Here is a 21,147-nt window from a genome sequence, read left to right as displayed (position 1 = left end):
ACAGATTAAAAAAAAAACATTACTACGGTACACAAACTCCCAAACTTGTTAATCACATAAAATTAAAACAGCGCTACATGTTAGCTGCTATGGCACATGCCGATGCATATTTAAACAACTTTATTTAGAACAATTTTGTTTTGGATTTGGTTTGATTACTTTCGTTGGATATACTCAATTTTGGGTTAATTAGTTCAGTCTCCTCTTAGGTCATACTCTGTTTCTGCTCCTCCGTCATTATCACGCCTGGTTTGAATTTGCAATCGTCCCAGCTGATCTTTGTTTCTAATGATTACATTAGTCTACATATTTCTACACTGACCAAAAATATAAACGCAACACTTTTGTTATTGCTCCCATTTTTTTTGGTATGAACTCAAAGATGTGAAACATTTTCCACATACACAAAATAACCAGTTCTCTGAAATATTGTTCACAAATCTGTCTAAATCTGTGATAGTGAACACTTCTTCTTTGCCAAGACAATCCATCCCACCTCACAGGTGTGCCATATGAAGATGCTGATTATACAGCATGATTATTGCACAGGTGTGCCTTAGACTGCCCACAAGAAAAGGCCACTCTGAAATCTTCAGTTGTATCACACAGCCCAATGCCACAGATGTCGCAAGTTTTGAGGGAGTGTGCAATTGGCAAGCTGATAGCAGAAATGTCCACCAGACCTGTTGCTAGGAAATTGAATGTCCATTTCTCCACCATAAGCCGTCTTTAAAGGCGTTTCCGAGAATTTGGCAGCACATCCAACCGGCCTCACAACTGCAGACCACGAGTAACCACACCAGCCCAAGACCTCCACATCCAGTGTGTCCACCTCCAAGATCGTCTGAGACCAGCCACCTGGACAGCTGCTGAAACAATCGGTTTGCATAACCACAGAATTTCTGCACGAACTGTCAGAAACCGTCTCAGGGAAGCTCAACTGCATGCTCGTCGTCCTCATTGAGGTCTCGACCTCACTCCAGTTGGACATCGTAACCGACTTGAGTGGGCAAATGCTCACATGCGATGGCGTCTGGCATGTTGGAGAGGTGTTCTCTTCACGGATGAATCCTGGTTTACACTGTTCAGGGCAGATGGCAGACAGCGTGTGTGGCGTCGTGTGGGTGAGCGGTTTTCTGATGTCAATGTTGTGGATCGAGTAGCCCATGTTGGTGGTGGGGTTATGGGCGAAGAACACAGGTGCATTTCATTGATGGCATTTTCAATGCACAGAGATACCGTGACGAGATACTGGGGCCCATTGTTGTCCCGTACATCCAACAACATCACCTTGTGTTGCAGCAGGATAATGCACGGCCCCATGTTGCAAGGGTCTGTACACAATTCTTGGAAGCTGAAAACATCCCAGTTTTTGCATGGCCAGCATACTCAGCGGACATGTCACCCATTGAGCATGTTTGGGATGCTCTGGATCGGCGTATACGGCAGCGTGTTCCAGTTCCTGCCAATATCCAGCAACTTCGCACAGCCATTGAAGAAGAGTGGACAAACATTCCACAGGCCACAATAGACAACCTGATCAACTCCATGCGAAGGAGATGTGTCGCACTTCATGAGGCAAATGGTGGTCACACCAGATACTGACTGGTTGTCTGAGTCCCCTGACCCCCTCAATAAAACAAAACTGAAGATTTCAGAGTGGCCTTTTCTTGTGGCCAGTCTAAGGACCACCTGTGCAATAATCATGCTGTCTAATCAGCATCTTGATATGGCACACCTGTGAGGTGGAATGGATTGTCTTGGCAAAGGAGAAGTGTTCACTATCACAGATTTAGACAGATTTGTGAACAATATTTCAGAGAACAGGTTATTTTCTGTATGTGGAAAATGTTTCACATCTTTGAGTTCATACCATAAGAAATGGGAGCAATAACAAAAGTGTTACGTTTATTTTTTTGGTCAGTGTTTGTTGTTTAGGTTTTCATTGTTTGTGATCCTATTATTTTTCTGGCCATATTTTTTTTTTTTGGGGGGGGGGGGTCAAAAGTTTAAGTTAACACACAACCAACGGTATGGCGGCCATATTGTGGCGAACTCTGAGAATTGTCCATTTTCGTGTTTTTCGACAATTTGGGAAGATGACACCTTTGTTTGTAGGATTTTCATGAAATTGCACAAACATGCCGCCAGCTCGAGTCTACAAAAACCACAGAAGTGTCGTTGACCTTTAATCTTGGGAAAAGGCCGCCATCTTGACTAAAAAAAAAAAAGCACCTTTAGTACCAAATACAGACGAAAACTCATCCTAGTGATTTTTTTGTAGATCGTCTCGAAACTTCTCGGGCATCAATGGCAAGCCACTGTGGAAAAAATGTTGCAATTAGAAGTTGTAGATTTTTAACGGCGTGCGCCTGGCGAATTCCCAACTGTTGTGATCTTAGCTAGCTTGCATATTTTTTATTGGACTGCTGTAAAAAATGGTTATGCGTTTCCCTAGCCAGTGCTGAACAAAACAATATAATGTAACAGAGAAAATCAAGTAATTTTTCAAAATAAAATATCTTTCAAAATAAAAGATAGCTTATACTCATAATAAAACTAACTACAACCCACCAAGTTGAAGCGAAAACCGCACAAATCAAAATCAAACCCACCTAATTGGGTGAAAAACTGCTTAACCTGGCAACACTGCTGGTAGACGCGCTTCCATGTTTTGCTAATCTGTGACACACACAGTGGCTGTATCGGTCACGTGACTTCTCATGAAGTGATATGGGGTTTCACTTTATGACCTCGACACGTGAGCCGCTGCGTCGGTGTTGCCATACCCATCACTAAGCACAACAGTTGTACAATACATTTTCCATTGGATCACAGTATCGAGTTGCAGAGAAGTCAGCTGTACTTTTTTGCATATAGTACGTATTTTATCTAAGGTGGCAACTTTGTAAATTCAGTCATCTTCTATGCCGTCACCACATTTTATCGGTAAATCTTCCTGGTCCATTTATGCTAATATTGTTTTTTTTTCACATCTGTTTCATTTCTCCAACTTCTAAACTTTTTCATAACATTCTATAATGGGACTTAAAAAAGTTGCACAGAAAGCCCACAAATGTGATTCTTAAACAGACCTGAGCAGCTCACTCCCCTGATTAATGAAGGATGGATGTGTTCAGACAAAATCCTTGAGCGTGTGTCAGTCGTGTCTGGGCAGCGTTCACTGCATCCAACAAGCTCAGAGGTATGAGTGCACAATGGTAGAGAATAAATCCAAAGCTCATAAATGCTGAGAGTGAAAGACAGACTGTAATGATGACTGGTGCACTGAAACATATTGCACGTGATGATTTTCTACCCTGCCCCTATTCAATGACATATCCTCTCATGTACTTTTTTTAATCTTGTGCACATATAACTCTTTGGAGTGTGTAGAAACATGGTCAGATTACTATTATTCAATTCAAGAATTAATTCATTTTCATTGTAAAAAACATTTCTCAAAACTAAAGAAACGTTTTTGCAAAAAAGAGAAGGGTTCATTATATATTTATGAATTTTTCAGTGTGTCGACAGATTTAAGATCTTTTTATTATTGATTTAAATCTAATTAAGGACCTGGCGTACGAAAAAACTTCACATTACATGTCTGGTTGGCCTAGCACATACACATTTATATGTATATTGGATAGTGTAAGATCATTACAGGAAATAATAGACTGCAACACTCATTAAATGTTTAGAATAAAAGCAGTTGATTAGAAATTTGCCTCTGAGTGGTGAGCAGAGTAGAGAGTAAGCCTGCCCCCACTTTCCATCACTTATCTGTTTAGATGCTCGCCTGCTAGCTTACAGCTACTTACAACCCCAAACTAACATTACAGAAATGGCGAGCAATATTGGAGCTATCAAGTAGTACATTTTAGAGCCAGGTTCCAGCTTGGAGGAGGAAGACAAAGACGTACACGGATCTTGTCGTCTGCAAGTGGAAGCATCAGAATGGAGTGGAGCAGGGAGCTTATGGCCCGCCCATAGTAATTTCTACGTAACAAATACAATGTTTTTCAAAAAGCTTTTTTTTTTATTATAATCTAATAATTATAAATTATAATCTGCCTTTAGTGCAAATTTTTGTTTTATTTTTTGTTTAGGCCCAATCTTAGGTTAATTTAAGACATTTGTTTTGACTTTTTAAAAATCCACAGCCACCCTCTTAAAATAAAAACTAACTTACTTAAAAAAAAACACAGAAATACTTTGTGAAAATACTTAATTTATAGATTTTCTGTTTCTTTTCTAAAGAAAGATTAGATTTAAAATCAACTAATCAATATTTTAAAGTCAGGATTATTGCCAGAGGTTCTTAATAATGTGTCTTTTCTGATATGCACGTATTTTAAGTGTGTCCAAGGCTAAATGTTGTTGCTCGCACGCATTGACTTTAAAGCTCACAACCTTAGAGAAAAAGGTTAGTTTTTTCAGCACAGTGTGTCTTATTTAGAACATGTCATTGATGCAGAGGGATTTCACCCCATGCAAGACAAATGCAAAGCTTTAGCAAATGCATCTGTGCCCACTACAGTCACAGAGCTTAAGTCATTCTTGTCATTATTAAGTATTGTGGCAAGTTTATTCCAAATTTTTCTACTATCATTGCACCGATGACGGAACTTTTGCAAAAAGATGTAAAGTGGCCAGTCTCCTGCCAGAAAGCATTCGAGGAAGCTAAGTCAAGTAAAGTGCTTGTTCATTATAACCCAGAGTTGCCACTCTGGGTTGCCACTGAAGAAAACTATTCCCAGATTGAAAAAGAGGCTTTGGGCTTAGATTTCAGAGTGACGAAATTCCATGAGTACCTGTATGGTCTTAGGTGTACTTTAATTACAGACCACAAGCCTTTGCTAAAAATCTTAGGTCCAAAAACAGGTGTAGCTCCCTTAGCAGCAGCTAGAATGCAGAGATGGGCTCTGATATTGGAAGCTTACACATATGAGATACTTTGCATTGTCACGATGTGTTGTTTGCCTGCCGGTAGCGGAGCAGGGTTTTCCTCGGTCAAAACCAGGTTTCAGAGTGTCTTATTTGGACAGTTTGCAGATAACTGCAAAAGACATGGCCAATGAAACAGACAGAGACCCAGTACTCTCAAAAGTGAAATATTTTGTGAGAGCAGGTTGGCCTAAGCATGTCTCAAATGAAACGTTTCAGCCTTATGTGAAACAGAAGTTTGACTTGACAGTGGAACGAGATTGTGTACACTGGGGATTCAGTGTAGTTATTCCAGAAAAACTACAAAACAGGCTATTGTCAGAGATAAATAAAAGTCATTGGGTAATAGTCAAATGAAGTCGCTATCTAGAAGGTTGTTTTGGTGGCCTACGCTCGATGAGGACACTGAAAGGGAAACACCCCAGTGTGACATCTGTTAGCCACTGCACCAGTTCACACGTGCAGGGGTGCTTCAGCTATGTGGGAAAGAATACATGTTAATTTTGCAGAGGCTCATAAGTAGACATTTCTGGTTGTTATGGATGCTTATGCATGCTGCCTAGAGATAATACACCACTACACTACCACTGCTAGCAAGACTATTGAAGTTTTTTAAGGGCCGGTTTGCATCCTATGGGTTACCAAAGGAACTGGTAACCCAGTTAATTTCTACAATTTACATCCAGTGAGTTTGAGTCATTTCTGACCCTAAATGCAGTGAAACACATTAAAAGTCCAGCTTATCATCGTGCATCAAATGGGATGGCTGAAAGGCTGGTCCAAAATTTCAAAAGGTCCTTAGCCAAAAGTAAGGCTGCTGGTGGTAAGTCTCTTCAAGATTGTGTTTCTTTCTTTCTTTACAGTTATCTAACTATGCCACACACTGTGACCACGAAAACACCAGCAGAACTGTTTTTAAAAAGACAGGTTTGCACAAGATGTCACTACTGAAACCTGAAGTTCCTCAGTGCTCTCTAACCTGGCCTGTTGCATCTTTTTTGGTGGGTCAGAACGTGTTAGTGAGAAACTACAGGGGAGGAGAGAAGTGGTTGGATGGTGTAATAACATTTGGTGTCTCTAAATGGGGAAATGTGTAAACCAAACATGTAATCCAAAAGCTGACTACAACCCAAAACAGTGAACCATCAAAAGAAACGGGTCTTGGAACATCATAAGAAACTTAAAACCGAACTTCATTGTGACTACCATATTGACCCAAGAGAGGACATTGAGCCTGTAGAGAACCAGGTTTCTGTGGAGCTTATCCAAACTCCTGGAGATGCGACAAATGTATGTCCTCCTGACCGGTTAAACCTTTAATGTTGTTACCTGCAAAATGTTGTAAGGTAGTTGTGTTTTATGGTTATGTGATCCACTGGGAAAGCGAGTAAACCTTTTTTTTCAGAATCCGGTCCCTAATAGTTTGTTTGGAGACACTAAACACACATGCACAAAAAGACAGGAAGAGAGTGATAACAAAAACTGTATCTTGTTATCTATCTGCTATCCATCATTTTCTGACATATGTTGAAGACAGTGAAAGTCATTGAATTCCATATGTCCAAGAAGGGCTCTTTAGTAAAGAAAGCAAAAGACTTCGTAAAATTCCTCTTTTGTCCCATAAGCTCCAGTTTGATGGAAATCTCCCTGTCCCGTAGGAAGCCCCCCCCTCGCCGTTCACACCCCCATGGTGTGAGATTGGTGTGGTGTGTCTGCAGACATGGCAGCTCTTAGGGGACAGGAGAATGAGAGGAATTCAAAAAGGCCCTGAAAAGCGAACTACACATCATGAGAGTCACTCAAAAGATAAGAAGATGTGAAGAGAAAGAAAAAAAGAGGAATATAGGAGCAAAGTGAGGTTTAAGACACACAATGGCATTCCTAAGAGAGGCCTTGTGCTGAATGGTCTATTCACTGGACAAGAAAAAAAAAGAGGAAAAATACTTTAGGTTGTACCTAGTGTTTAGGTGAACAATGTTCACATGTTGTTTCTTACCCAGATCAGCAGGGATGTTTAATTTATTATACCCTATAGTCTGTAAGTTAGCCATGGATAACAAAGACTAAAACGTTGATGATATAGATAGCATTTCCTCAAATAAGGAGAGTAAATGGAGTGTGTGTGTGTGTGTGTGTGGGGGGGGGGGGGGGGTCTCTGGTTTCATGTCTCTGTGTTCAGCAGGCTGTCAGTAAGGACTAGTGAACACTACATAAGGCTGAAGACTGGGACAAAGTGCCAGGTACAAAGATCCGGTTTCTCCGCAACAGCCAAATACGGCTTTGTGGAGGATAAAAAAGAATCTGCACCTGGTTGCCGTGGAAACCAGTTTTCATCCAGACTGCAGCCAGCAGCAATGACAAAACTGGCCTATTAAGAGTATTGTTTGACTTACTTGAGATGTAAAGATTTAGAAAAAAGAACAGTTTGCTTCACAAGCTTAAATAGTTGAATTAACTGATGTTAAATTTGCTTCTCAAGTAATTTTCTCAAAATCAAAAATAACTTCCCAAACAATTTCAACATTTTGTCATACTTTTACCAAAATTACAAACTTTGTGATCCTTTATAAGGGTCAGAAGTATGTTAAACATTTGAGAAATTTATTAATTAAGACAAAGAACATTTCTGTACACAAAACAAAAAAGTGCTAGATGATAGAATGGACTTTTCTAATGCCTTAGTCATGGGGGGTTGACCTGTAAAGGTGCAGATGGTCATAGACAGGTGGAGTCGCATCTTAAAGGGACTGTAAGTGTTACTTACAGCTGCTTTGAGGCTCATGTGGCCACCTCAAGGGACGTCATGAAAGTGGAACGTACCATTGTTCTGTGTGAGGTAAGTGTTTTCGTGAGGATATTTTACGTTACACACACTTATGACACTTATGATGTATAGGTGATGCTGTTGAATGGTCCCCTTACGCAACACATTAGTGATGTTCACGCACTGGCTCCTTGCTAAGAATTGCTGCAAGAATGAAAAATCTGTACAACACGCCTGGATCTCACCTACTTCAACTTCACCTACCTCTGCGTGTTAAGCGTTTGCTACAACCTGTCCCCGACAGCATGCCAGTAGTGAAAAATGGGCATGAACATTTTTGCCCAACTGGCTGATGTAGCAGTCTACAACTGTGATATTTTGAGAGACCCACTTGCATGTCCTGTACAGGTTTGGCCATTTTTTGCCCGCAGACATTCTGTATCCACCCATAAGGGCAGTTGAGACTTAAGCATAATTCAAGTCAATGGCATCATCCAGGTCAACATGGCAGCAGTTTTATTTGTCCAGTCAGGGAGTTGTTAAAGAAAAAAAGGCTTTAGAACAATCCCAATGTACAGGCCCTAATAATTTTACGCTTCCATCTTTAATACAAAAACTAACATAAAGCACTAGGTTCCTGTAATTTGCGGGCATCCACACCTTTCAATAACTGAAACCCAGATTACTTGGGAAAGACAAGTAAATAAGTGAGGGTTTCACCTCAAACAGGAAAGACGTGCTGAAAGGTGGGAGAGCTCTGAGTGTACCATTAGTTGCAGAGACAGTTGGGTATACAGAGCGAGAAGTCCTACAAATCCCCTGCTTTTAGAACATAAGCAGCAATTAACGTGACCCTCTATTTTTGCTGCTGTCAACCCAACAACAGGGACAGCATGAAAGACCAGCTAAATGCAATGTGAAACGCTGAGGAGTCCAAGGGACATAAAAAAAATGCAAATAACAGCTGTCAGCAACTTTTAAATGGATGAAAAGCAAGATGGTAAATGGATTGCAAGTACAAAAACTGTGCAGGATGGCTAGAAATACATCTGTTTGCTGTAAAAAAAAAAAAAAAAAGAAAGAAAAAAAGACGGTGTCTCATACATTTTTTCCCCACCACAGCCATTTTGGTGACTTTTTACACAAACTACACATCATAAAAACTCTATTTGATTGAAGTGGGTTGAATAAACACCCGTTTATTTATTTTATTTTTTATGCTCCACAAACTCATTAAAATCTGCATAAATGACAGTAATCCAGATAAAAAAGGGTATGTTTCTCCAATGTTTCCAGGCCTTTTCTTCAAAAAGCAAAACATCTGAGTCAACCTCAAATGCACTGTGTTTTTCTGTTTGTCCTGTGTGTAAATACACAAATCCTCTGATTCCCAACATGATCTAGATGTATTCATTGAGGCTCTCAGAGCAGGATGTGACCAGTGCACTTTTCTTCTTTTTTTTTTACTTTTTCTTGCCTTAACTACAAGAAGAGGTCTGTATCCCCTCCCTGTATCCCCTGTGCGAGCCCTACAACATCATGTCATAGATTTCTGTGGAATCACAGCAGTCACTAAACGGTATGAGCTTTTCAAAATAAAGAAAACTCCCATGCACATAACAATAAATAAAAACCTCACTTGACTTTCTTGCTGACTTCCACCCACAAATCTTACAAACAAACATAAGCTCACTAAGCCAAGACCACACAAACCCTTCTGACAGACATAAACCAGCCACTGACAGGATTCAATGACATAAATGCTAGGTGGAACTTGAGACACTTCTATGGATGCTGATATTAACTGAAATGGATTCATTTGCCAGAAAATCCAGGGATTAGACATCGCTTTGAGTCAACATAGTCAAAAGAATCGGTACAAAGTCTATCTACGTATTTCATTTAAAGACCCACTCTGATTAAAATTTTGTTTTTGGTCATTTTAACATCTTCTTGTGGCAGTTTTCTTATGATGGAGAGCATATATCGTGAAATGAAACTCAAAATTGCATTTCTGAGTACTGTATTTTCTGCACTAAAAAAACACACAGGCCCTAATTTTTTCACAAAAAAACAATGTGCCCCTATAATCCAGAGTGTTTTATACATGGATTTTTTTTGGTTGTGCTTACTGATATGGAAGCAATTTGGAGAGGTACGAGGCGTTCTGTCAAAATTTCAGTCTGTTATTTTGTACAAGTTGCTTAAATGATTGGGTTGTATTGTAAATATGCTAATAACAGCTGACATGTAGCATGTTGGACTGTGTTTTTTTTCACATTTTACTATGAAGGTTGGGAGTTAGCATAATCACAGTAAGTTTTGTTTTTTAAGTGTTGCAAACAAGGTTGGGAGTTGCTGTGAACGCAGTTAATAAATCTGGCTGACTTAGCTCTGAAGCTGTCTTCACATCACTCTCAGGCGGCCACTTACAATGAAAAGTCTATGTAAACTTAAAGAAATTAGTGTTTCGGGCTTCTGGGTTTAAAACTCCAGAGTTTCCCACAAAGCTACGCACATTTTAAAGACCATTTTTGGGGCTCTGCGTACAAAACACGTGGCTATTGAACATGTGTTGAAAGCTAAACCTGGTCAGATTGATTTGATTTGATTTTCTTTATACAGCCCAGTATCACAACACAGTTGTCTCAATGGGCTTCACACCAATAATTGTACAAAAAACATAGAATCAATCATAAAAAAATTAACATTAGCTAATTGCTAAACTAAACTAGACAGACCCCAGACATCCCTGCCCTTACCAAGGGTGTCAAACTCATTTTCACCGAGGGCCACATCAGCATAGTGGTTGTCCTCAAAGGGCCAGATAAAATGTACACACAGGTATGTACATGTAACTAAATGTAATCAAAAATAAATTTTAACTAGTCCTTAATGTTAAATTACTCGTCGACAGGTTAGGTTATTTTGGCAGTGTTTAAGTCCTAAAGTATAGTTGCCCAATCCGATATTTCAAGTCTGATTCCCCCCTAGATATGAATAAATACACACCAATTTTTATATTTTATTTGAAGAAATTAAAAACTTTTATGCTCTTGCGGGCTACATAAAATGACATGAAGGGCCACATTTGGCCCCCCGGGCCTTGAGTTTGACACATGTGCCTTAGACCCTCCTCCTTGTTGAGAAAAAACTAAAAAAAAAAATTACGGGAAAAAAAGCAGAAACCTCAGGGATGTCCACATAAAGGTCGGATCCTCTTCCAGAACAGACAGGCTTGGTTTTGTCCCTCCTAAGTCATAGAAGTGCCAACTGTTTGAAAATTGATCATGGAGGAGAAATTAATAATTGTGGTTTGTGCCCAGATGAAATTATACGACCACTGTTGTTCACCTTTCAGCATATCCTGTCAGGGGTCGAAACAAGTCTCTCATATATTAGAATAGAGCTAAGAAAGAAAAAGCCTGGGGCAAGATTTGCTAGATTTGTACCACTTCGAGATTTTATACCAAGCCTCTTCCAACTGTAGGTGGCAGGCATGCACTAGTTCAGGCAGAAAAGAATAAGAAAGTCTTCCCTGCTTGTCCAGCTTCTCTTTTTTTAACCCTTGTGCTATCTTAGATGACCCCACCCTTACATTCACGTGTTATTCCTACACCATGACAAAGGTGGATAAAGGTGGAAAGGTTTCATGTAATCCATGGACACCAGTGAAGATCACAAATCATTAAAGAAAAAAAAAGTTCAGCGCACTGTCTAGTGGGTCTAGATGACCCAACTCCCAATGTCAAAGTGCCTAGGATAGCACAAGGGTTACATCAGCAGCAGATGAAAACATTTTGTTTGAAAAAAGGGCTTATTTGTGACATAGAAAATATACTGGGTGAGCCACAAGCTCCACTCTGCAACATGGAGGGGAAGGATGTCGGAAATGCTCTGCACTAACGGTCCCACAACTGAGAGACAAATTTCTAATGAATTCCTGCCGCTCTGCGGAAACTATGTCCTAGAAAACAATAGGTTTTATTTAGAAAAAAAACAGCATAATCAGAATCAAAAGACCACTGGGAATGCTTTGAAAACAGATTAAAAGATGATCGTAGTGGGACTTTAAATTTAACAGCCATTAAAAACAGAAAGCTTAACTACACTTTTTGAAGGGTTGATTGCTTTCTACATAAGAATACAGTTCTGGTAATTTCAACTGGTTCAAACGTTAATACCTTATTTTTTCTAATTCTCATGTAACCTTTTTTTTCATTACTTTTTTAATAAAGATTGAAAGAGTGTGACCCAAGTGTGAGATCAAGATAAATGGAAGAAGAACAGATGGGTAATAAAAACAAAAATAAAAAGATTTTTAATTAATGCCTATTGGTCTAAAAATGTAAATTGTGAACATTTAAACTGCTGCTTCAAAGAGTGCTCATGGAGTTGAGTAAACCTGATATGAGAAAACATAGCCCTGGCAAAAAAAAGCTGTCATTTGATACAATGGAAATGAACAGAAAAACTGTTGATGTGAAATAATTCTACACCAAATGTGGCAGAATGTGACATGCTTACAGTTTGATTTGGAGGAAGTACAGACAAACTGAGATGTTCATTAAAAAAGTGAAGCATATAGGGGCCAAAAACTTATGTCAGTGTTTTGACAGAAAACTTATAACAAAATGCCTGACAAACAATAAATGCACAACATAAGGAAGGAAAGAGGGAAAGAAATTGATATTTAAGAGTGAGTTGATACTAGGCCTGCACAATATACCGCAAATTTATCGTTATCGCAATATCCAGCTCTGCAATATGCAGATCGCAAAAGACAGTGAAAATCGCAATAAATCGTAAACCTTAAATGTGTTAATACAACCTTAAGGCAGCTTGAAGCATTTAACAAATCAAATAAATCCCTTTATGCATTTGACCAATCGGATGGACGCCTTCACCTTGTTGACCAATCGGATGGAGGCCTATTTTGTTAGATGTTTGTCTACTATGTCAACGAGGGTCATTTGGAGTATAATTTTTAAACTGTTGCAATGAAATGGGAATGATGTTTTTTTGGTTATTTTGTTATTTGTTTGTATACCGCAAATTATCGCAATATTAATCTTAAATATCGCATATCGCGAGTTTTCCTCATATCGTGCAGCCCTAGTTGATACTTGCAAATATTCAGAAAAGGAAAGAAACGTAATACTTCAGGAAAGTCACAGAAACAGAGATGACTTGATGGAAGTGATATTTCCTGATTCCTTATTCAAGGTATAAACTTGCCAATCAGATGCCTCAAAAGTGTGTGGTCTCCCGCTAAACGTTCAAAACATTTGATGGACTGATTCTCTCAAGCCCGCTTTCAAGTGTTAGGGGTTTGGCCTTCTAACAAGCTCACTCCTGATTGGAGAGGGTGGTTGCCATAGGGATTTTGCGTCAGATCGACTCGGACCAATCACTGCTTACTAACAAGATCAAGTTCCGCCTGAATTCACGGACGTAAGTCATTTTGTATGGGTGATGTCACACTCACTTGGTCCAGTTGTCAATAAAGTCAATGGTTTGAATTGAGGCAGTTTGTCAGGTAAGTAGTCGTAGTCATTTTAGATGAAGTACCTGTCACAGAACACCAGTCTTTCCATAATTAGACAAGAGAGCGAGACCAAGCTTAGTAGCATGACCCAACCAGGGATTTGAACCCACAATATTAGGGTGGACACTCTTCTACTAGGTCACTGAACTGGCTGGTTTTAAAAAAAAACTGACAACTAAGTGTGCACACTTCTCCTGTGGATGTAATTACTCTTTTTTGAAAGAAACCGCCAAGTGGTTTGCAGGTGAACTGCCTCCAGTTACTTTTATTTACGTCTGTACTTCAAATAGGAAGTCAAAAGTGTTGAACCTTGGTCGTAATTTTTTCTAAAAAAAGGAACATAGAGCCTTCTGCTCAAAAGCAAATTGTGTCTTAATTTGACTGAAAACTTATAAAATGACTTTATAACCATTACATATATCAATTTTTCAAAATGTAGTTATTAATCCCTGTTTATCATTGACAAAAGCAAATGCTAAGGAAATCTGCGTTTTGGCTGCGATTACTGCATTTAGTCTTAAATGAAGCCGCATTCCCCTCCGTCCTGTCCCTCTGACTGCCATGACTCTGCGAGAAACCGAACTAGCAGTGATTCTTACCGTTACGACTAATTCAGCGCTTAAGTGGCTCAGCAGGAGTTAGAGGGACAAGTGGAGCCGCGAGAGAGAGGGTAAACCTAAGGTCGCTCCCCTCCCCCGGCTTCAAACCGCTCCCCTCAGGGCCAAACCATGCTGGGTGCATGTCAAAGATCACATGACAATAGGGATTCCTGACCCAGCTCGGGTCTGAGAATGAATTAGACCTAATTCAAGCACATAACAGCCAAAGCTCTGCTCTTAAGATAGAGTGGTGGGCCTTTTCAATTGCAAGATCTGGAATGTTAATACTATTGTAGTGAAAAGGGGTCAAAATGAGAAAAATGACTGTCAAGATGTTTGTTCAATTCAGTTTCTATCATTGTAGTGGGGGTGCATTTATCTGAAAATCCAGGATGGATATTCTCCCAGATCTCTGAAAGTCTTGAAGACTCCTGCTTAATCAAATATTAATGATCGTCATCTCAAATATCCCTTGACGTGGGCTAAGAAATAGTTACCAAATGAAATGCACAACATGAGTGAAATTCAAATTTATATTATTTAAGAACACAGATGAAAGCCTTGGATGAAAAAAGGCAAAAGTTGACCTTGTCTTATCCAGAGTGCAGAATAAAAGCTTTTAAACTTAAAGGGAAACAGTTGTATCTTTGATTTGATGCGAAGTGGAACAAATACAAGGAATGCAAACTGTGGTTAGAAAGACACTATAAACTGCAGGGAACATATTTTGTTGCAGCTACACAGATATTTTCCCAGGATTAAACATAGTATAAATGTACCAGCAACGTTTTTAACAAGAAAGCAATTATGAAGCGCAACGAATCTGTTAGCTCACACACCAAAGAAATGTGAAAATGATCCCAAAGTTTTGCTCTAGTGCAACAAATTACATGTTGAGTAACAGACACTGATTTTACTGCTAGGAACTTTTTACTTTGTTTCTTTTTAGCACAGTTCTGACTTTATACCCGAAGAAAACGCGCAGGTATAGCCTCAAACCAGATCATGGATCATCATCGGTTGCGCGTAATTACGGAGTTAACTGGAGGTATGATTGATGGTGTTTCTTGAGGCAATATTTGTCGCATGCATTTTTGTTGTATGTCTTATTATGTTAATTTTATTCGTTTATTTATTTATTTATTGAGTTTTTGGCAGCACTGTCTTACCTGGCCACTGCAGCGCAGCGGGCACCACGAACAGCAGGACGCAGCAAACGAGGCGTTCATTCCACCTGCGGAGGCCAACAGCAACGTCAAGGCTCCTTCACGCGCAAAGTTGGCAAAAAATTCACAAAGATGCAAGCATACCTCATCTTTATCTTCTTCTTTCTAAAAGCGGCTGGAGTCACATGGGCTTCTCCGGGAGGGAAAGGGCACAGGAAATGGGGGGGAATGCTGAAGGACAGCTCTCGGTGCGACACCGCTGCACGCCGTCGGAACAGCTGATGAGGACGCGGCGCTCCGCTGGAGCCTCAGTGGAGGGGGGAAGAAGGAGGAGGGAAGAAGGGGAGAAACGACCTTCGGTGCTTCACAACAGGGAATTCCGTCAGGTCCTAAAAGGGATCCTCACTTTTTTGCGCACATTTTTATAATTAAATCAATAATTTTTTTAAAGAAAATCACAACTTTATTAAAGTCAATGAAACTCCCATAGGAGCCTTATCATTGAAACCCAAGAGCATCCTGGATCTAATGTCAAGTATTCCTCCTTTGTCACAAGCTGGGGACAGAGGCAGAGTTGGAACATACGGGAGGGGAAGAGAAGGGTAGAAAACTTTGGAAAGGTGGTAAATAAGGAAGAACAGAGTGGATGGCTGGTAAAAAAGAAAGGATCACATTCTTCAGTTTAATATTGTTATTAGCATTAAAACAGCAGTTCTTTTGGCTGACATGCCATTACTAATGCTTAAAAAAGTTTGTATTGTTTATTTCCTCATCTTTGACAATAATATTGACAAAAAAAAGCAAAGGGGCATAGCATTTTGCTGGGCCTCTGGTGCGTTCACGAGAACACACGTCAGATGACGAACGTGACTGCAGTCTGCTCTGCTCCAGTTTATCTGACTGATCTGACAAAAAACAACGGTTTTGCAAATGAAAAAAAATTTGATATATTACAAGATGTTTCATTTAATAATATGTGTAACACCGTTCAGATGTTTTCTAACAACAACACTTAAAAGTTGCACATCAAAGTCAAAAAGAGTGATGTAATTTGAGACCTGAAAACCCTTTGTAGTTATGTACCACTTACATCCCACACACTACAGATGGAGTCAGGTGCACGTACCAAAACCGACCACTAGAGTTCAGGCTTGTATTTTCATACACTTTTTATCTTTTTGTAGCCTGGTGAAATCAATGGAGTCCTATACTGTTCATAATTAAATAAATAAATATTTAATTAAATAAATAAATATGGCCTCATGCAAATACACAATCAACCAATAAATATCTCATAAATATATAAAAAGATCATGAAATTGTGAAAAACCTGCACACTGCTTTTAAATAAGCCATAATATTATTCAATATATTTCATTTTACTTTAAAAACCTGTTCATTATTTTAAAACATCATTTTAAAATATTCATTTTTAATCATGTTGAATATCTTTTTAATACTGTCTTTTTTCAGAAGCTCGTATTTCAAAATCAATATTTTCCAAAGTAGCTTTGTTTTTATTTCATGTTGCTGTTTTTCACAATGACTGATTTATTTCATAAAGAGCTTTTTCAGGAGAATGAGTCTGTCAATCAGTGAAAGTGGGCGGGATCTAAACGCTCATTGGCTCATCCATGGAAATCGACTCTTATTCCTCGATACCCGCTCAGCGGTGTGCCAGTCAGAGAGGTGACATATTTCAGCGATATCCGCGTGGCTTTGCTGACATTAGATATCAAATAGAGACTGTAGATTTCTCTCAAATCTCTGTATGTTTGTGTGCGTCAAGGATCACACTAGATGCAGCTAGAACACTGCTTTAATGTCGAGCATGCAGCCATCATACATCCAGCAACAGAACTAAACTTTTCTACGGTGTCCTGTAAGGGTATAAAATACAGACATTCTACTGAATGATCTACATCCCTTCTCGTTAGCTTAAACCTTCCAGGTGTATAAAACAAAATGTGACAAATTGTTCATGGATACAACGAAAAAAGAAATGCATCTTACTGACTTGATGGCCCTGGTGTCTCAGTGGGTTCTTCAATGCAATTTGCATTTCGACTTTTCACTTTTTCATCCTCTCCTTCAGAAGTGTTTGTCTGCACATCTTCATCCTCACTTTGGAATTTCCTCTTAAATATCTGATTTATTTTTCTCTGCATGCTCTTCTTTTTTTGCTTTTTCTTTTAAATAACGTGCTGCGTTATTTTTCCATATCAAGATTTCCTTTGTCTATCGTGAACTAAATTTATATTGAATTTAAACTGACCAATCACATTAGTGACGTGAAGTTTGATTCATTTATTGTTTTTCGCGTCCCGTTGCTCCTCCGTGTGGCATAAACATTAATGCTCAGTTGGCTGATCGAATTGAATGTCCCCCAACAAAAAATCAAACGTACCACGTTTCCACGCATGCGCATTAGGCTTGTTTACCGAAGCGAGAGCGAAAGCTACGAGGCAGACCGGGAAAGAGATCCAGAGCATTTTATCGGTCGATACGCCAAATAAAAAAATGCTTCTGTCATGTGTTATGAAGTGAAAACAGGAACACAGCGGATCTCCTCCCAACTAGAACGGCGTTCCGCCTCGAAATCTTTTAACGGAACGCCGCTCCGGACCGTTCCGGCTTAATTTCACCTCTGGGTTAAGGCTGCAGGATTTACGTCAAACCACTTGGTCCACCGGACCGGTCCAAGGTCCAGGTTGTGAACACCATGAAGGACTTTGAGAAGTGTTTGTTCACGTTCGTCTGAACCAACATGAAGGAATAAATCAAAGAGCCAAATAAATTCAAGAAATATGACGCCTAGATTCATCATTTTCTCCAAAAGTTTGAAGTGACCTAATTTAACAGCACAGCTCTGACCTGCAGACAACTTGACCTCAACTCTTAGGCGCCGCTGTTATCAGCTGAAGAAGGATATGGACTTGAGTCTAATGTCTGCAGACATAACATTGAAGAGAACTATAAACTGTTTAAAACCAAGAAGAACAGCTGTTAATCAGCAGAAGAAGAAATTCCAACCTTGGACAATCGACAGAATATGGACCCTTCTTATTTTACTTCACAGCATTACTTTATCATAAAAAAATTAAAAAAATAAAAATACAAAAAATAAAACAAAACAAATGATTAAAAAAAATTTGAAAATGGTTAAATTGGTTGACTTTTAATGATATTACTTCACTTGCTCCAAAAAAATTGATAAATAAATTCATGATTTTTCCTAATGTAGCATAGTTTTGCACATATTTTTAACTTTTGATACAAATTTTGCTATGAAAATTCCTTAAACAGTGTTATGTTTATTTTACTGATATAATATTATTTTCTAATCATATCAATGACTTTTATAAGTAATATAATTTGCATATATTTTGGGTACTTCATTGCCATGTTGATTTCTAAAAGTTATTTTTTACAAAATAATTTAAGTAATTCATCTTTGTCATGTGCTTTATTGATATTTCAAGATTCTTAATTCTGTCTGATAAAAGTTTGGAACCGGATATTGATAAATCATGTAATAAAATGGTTACGGTAGAACAGGGGTGGGATTTATTTATATATATATATATATATATATATATATATATATATATATATATATATATATATATATATATATATATATATATGTTTCACTTCCTTCCCATCACTTCCTTCCACTCCCTTTCAAGCAATATTTATTAATATGTCTAATTATCCAAAGTTTGATTACTTATTGTACGAATGTATAACTGATGATTGTATTGCTTTTGTGTATTATTCCTATTTGATTGCTTAAAATAAACCATTTAAAATCAAAAAACATTCCATCATCCACTTTAGAAGAACATAAACACTCCTCCTACCCACCCTCTCTAACATCCCTATCCCTTCTTCCCTCTTTTCCTTTTCCGTCCGGTCTAACAACAAAATGTTACAAATATGATTAAGATGAATAAAGTTTGGTCTAGATTACAAAAGGGGTTTATTCAGACATACCTCTAGTAATTCAGAAGATTCATCCCTGTTGTAAAAATAAAATATGTCCAACACAAGAGGCCCTCATCTCTTATATGTTTGCTCAGCTGTTGGACATGACAAAAAAAAGGTAAACTTATAAACAAATAAACGAAAGTAACACAAAGTATGTAATTGTCAGAAGTCAGAATTCTGTCTCCTCCTCTGGTCACCAGCAGGAACTGTCTCCAGAGTTCTAAACACTCTTTCTGGATGCTGACTCTCATTTATTCAATCAACCACAGCATACTTAGGCAATGCACTGAGCTCAGCTCAGTCTGAAGTGTTGTCTGTGCCACACCGCATTCATCCAAAAACACAACAAATAAAGTAGAGACATAGCTTCTAACAGAAAGGGATATTATATAAAACCAATCGTGCATGATCTTTTTAAAGTTATTCAAGGATTCAAGGAGTAGTTATTGCCATTTTCAGTGAACAGGGCAGATTCACAGAATAGGAATTTGCTGCGGTGCTAATGTGCGTCATAAAACACTTGAGAATAACAAAAATAAACATCAGTAAGCAAAATATAAAAATAAATAGAAGTACAATAGTGCAAACTGAGGATGACGAAGGTGGAGGTAGTGGACTGGTAACTGGACATACAAGTGAAAAGTTTAAGGGGGGAGGAGTTAAAAAGTGTTCATGAGTCTGACTGCAGAGGGAACAAAACTGTTCTTGTGTCGTGAGGTTCTGGGTTATAAGGCGGGGTCTCAGTTATGGGTGATTTTTCAGTCGTTGACACATACAAAAGGCACCATGGGGTGTTGAGACGCAGGCAGGTTAACACCCCGTTTGGACCCTCAGAGCTTCCAGAGCGGGTTCATAAAAAGAACCAGTCTCTGTTTCTTTAGAGGAAACTTTTTTTTTTATTACTGTTCCCCATACCTTGGTCCTGGGAGGAGTCCGGGGAAGCCATGAGAAGGACTATCAGTTGGCCTCGAAGAGATTCTGGCAAACTGTCCAGCGGAGGAAGCAGAGAATGAGGAGTTTGGGGTGAGGCTGTCTATCACCCAGGCTGAAGTCACTGAGGTAGTCAATCAGTGGCAGGCCTCGGGAGTGGAAGAAGTCCGCCCTGAGAACCTCAAGTCTCTGGATGCTGTGGGAGTGTCTTGGCTGACACGTTCTGCAGCATGGTGTGGCAGTCGGGAACTGTACCACTGGACTGGCAGACAGAGGTGGTGGTTCCCCTTTTAAAAAGGGGGACCGGAGAGTGTGTTCCAACTACTGGGGAATCACACTCCTCAGCCTCCCTCGGAAAGACTATGCAAGGGTACTGGAGAGGTGAGTCCGTCCGATAGTCGAACCTCAGATCCAAGAACAACAGTGCGGTTTTCGTCCTAGTCGTGGAACAGTGGACCAGCTCCACAGCCTCTTTAGGGTGCTGGAGGGTTTGTGGGAGTTCATCCAGTCTATTTGTGTTTTGTGGATTAGGAGAAGGCGTTCCACCACGTCCCCCATGGTATCCTGTGGAGGGTGCTCTGGGAGTATGGGTTCCGGGGAGCCTTACTGAGGGCTGTCCGGTCTCTGTATGACTGGAGCAAGAGCTTGGTTCGCATAGCCAGCAGTAAGTCAGACTTGTTCCCGGTGCAATTTGGACTTCGGCAGGGCTGCCCTTGATCACCGGTGCTGTTCATTGTTTTTTATGGACATCTAATGAAAATGACTAGGCTACTACAAAAAAAAATATAAATATTTATGATTGCATGCAAATTTTTTGAATGTTAATGCAATTCATAGTTAAATATATTTTCCTTACAATGTGCTGAAGTTACATTCTGCTGGAACTAGTCCTGTTCCATACAGCACACTTTAGTGTGTTAATTTTGTTTTGTTTTTTTAAGTGTGTTAAATAGTAAGGCATAGAACAGGGGTCGGCAACCAAAATGTTGAAAGAGCCAAATTGGACGAAAAAAATCAAAAAACAAAAAAAAATGTCTGGAGCCGCAAAATATTAAAAGCCCTATTTAAGCCCAATAATGAAGGCAACACATGCAATATGTATCTATGTTAGCTATCATATATCATTTTTATTTTGAGGATTCGAACAAAAAACAATAAAATGGAACGTGCATGCCCCATGACAGTCAGCTTGCGCTCGAA

At 39.2% G+C, this 21,147-nt stretch overlaps 1 protein-coding gene across 2 annotated transcripts in view; it reads right to left on the bottom strand.

Annotated features, from left to right (window-relative positions):
- Window positions 1-15,344, bottom strand: part of col18a1a (collagen type XVIII alpha 1 chain a) — a 120,380-nt gene extending 105,036 nt beyond the window's left edge. For both annotated transcript variants that reach the window (XM_023950666.2, XM_078939346.1), the window contains exons 1-2: window positions 15,172-15,344; window positions 15,031-15,095 (exon numbers count right to left, since the gene is read on the bottom strand). In XM_023950666.2, coding sequence (XP_023806434.1) covers window positions 15,031-15,095; window positions 15,172-15,176 — 70 coding nt within the window. In that variant the 5' untranslated portion in view covers window positions 15,177-15,344. The remainder of the gene's footprint in view (window positions 1-15,030; window positions 15,096-15,171) is intronic.
- Window positions 15,345-21,147: the final 5,803 nt, after the last annotated feature.

This window comes from Oryzias latipes, chromosome 21 (genome assembly GCF_053564925.1).
Source record: "Oryzias latipes strain Hd-rR chromosome 21, Olatipes_Hd-rR_3.1".
NCBI classification, from domain to species: Eukaryota; Metazoa; Chordata; class Actinopteri; order Beloniformes; family Adrianichthyidae; genus Oryzias; species Oryzias latipes.
Note: the sequence above shows the minus strand (reverse complement) of the source record. Positions and strands in the feature narration are given on the sequence as shown.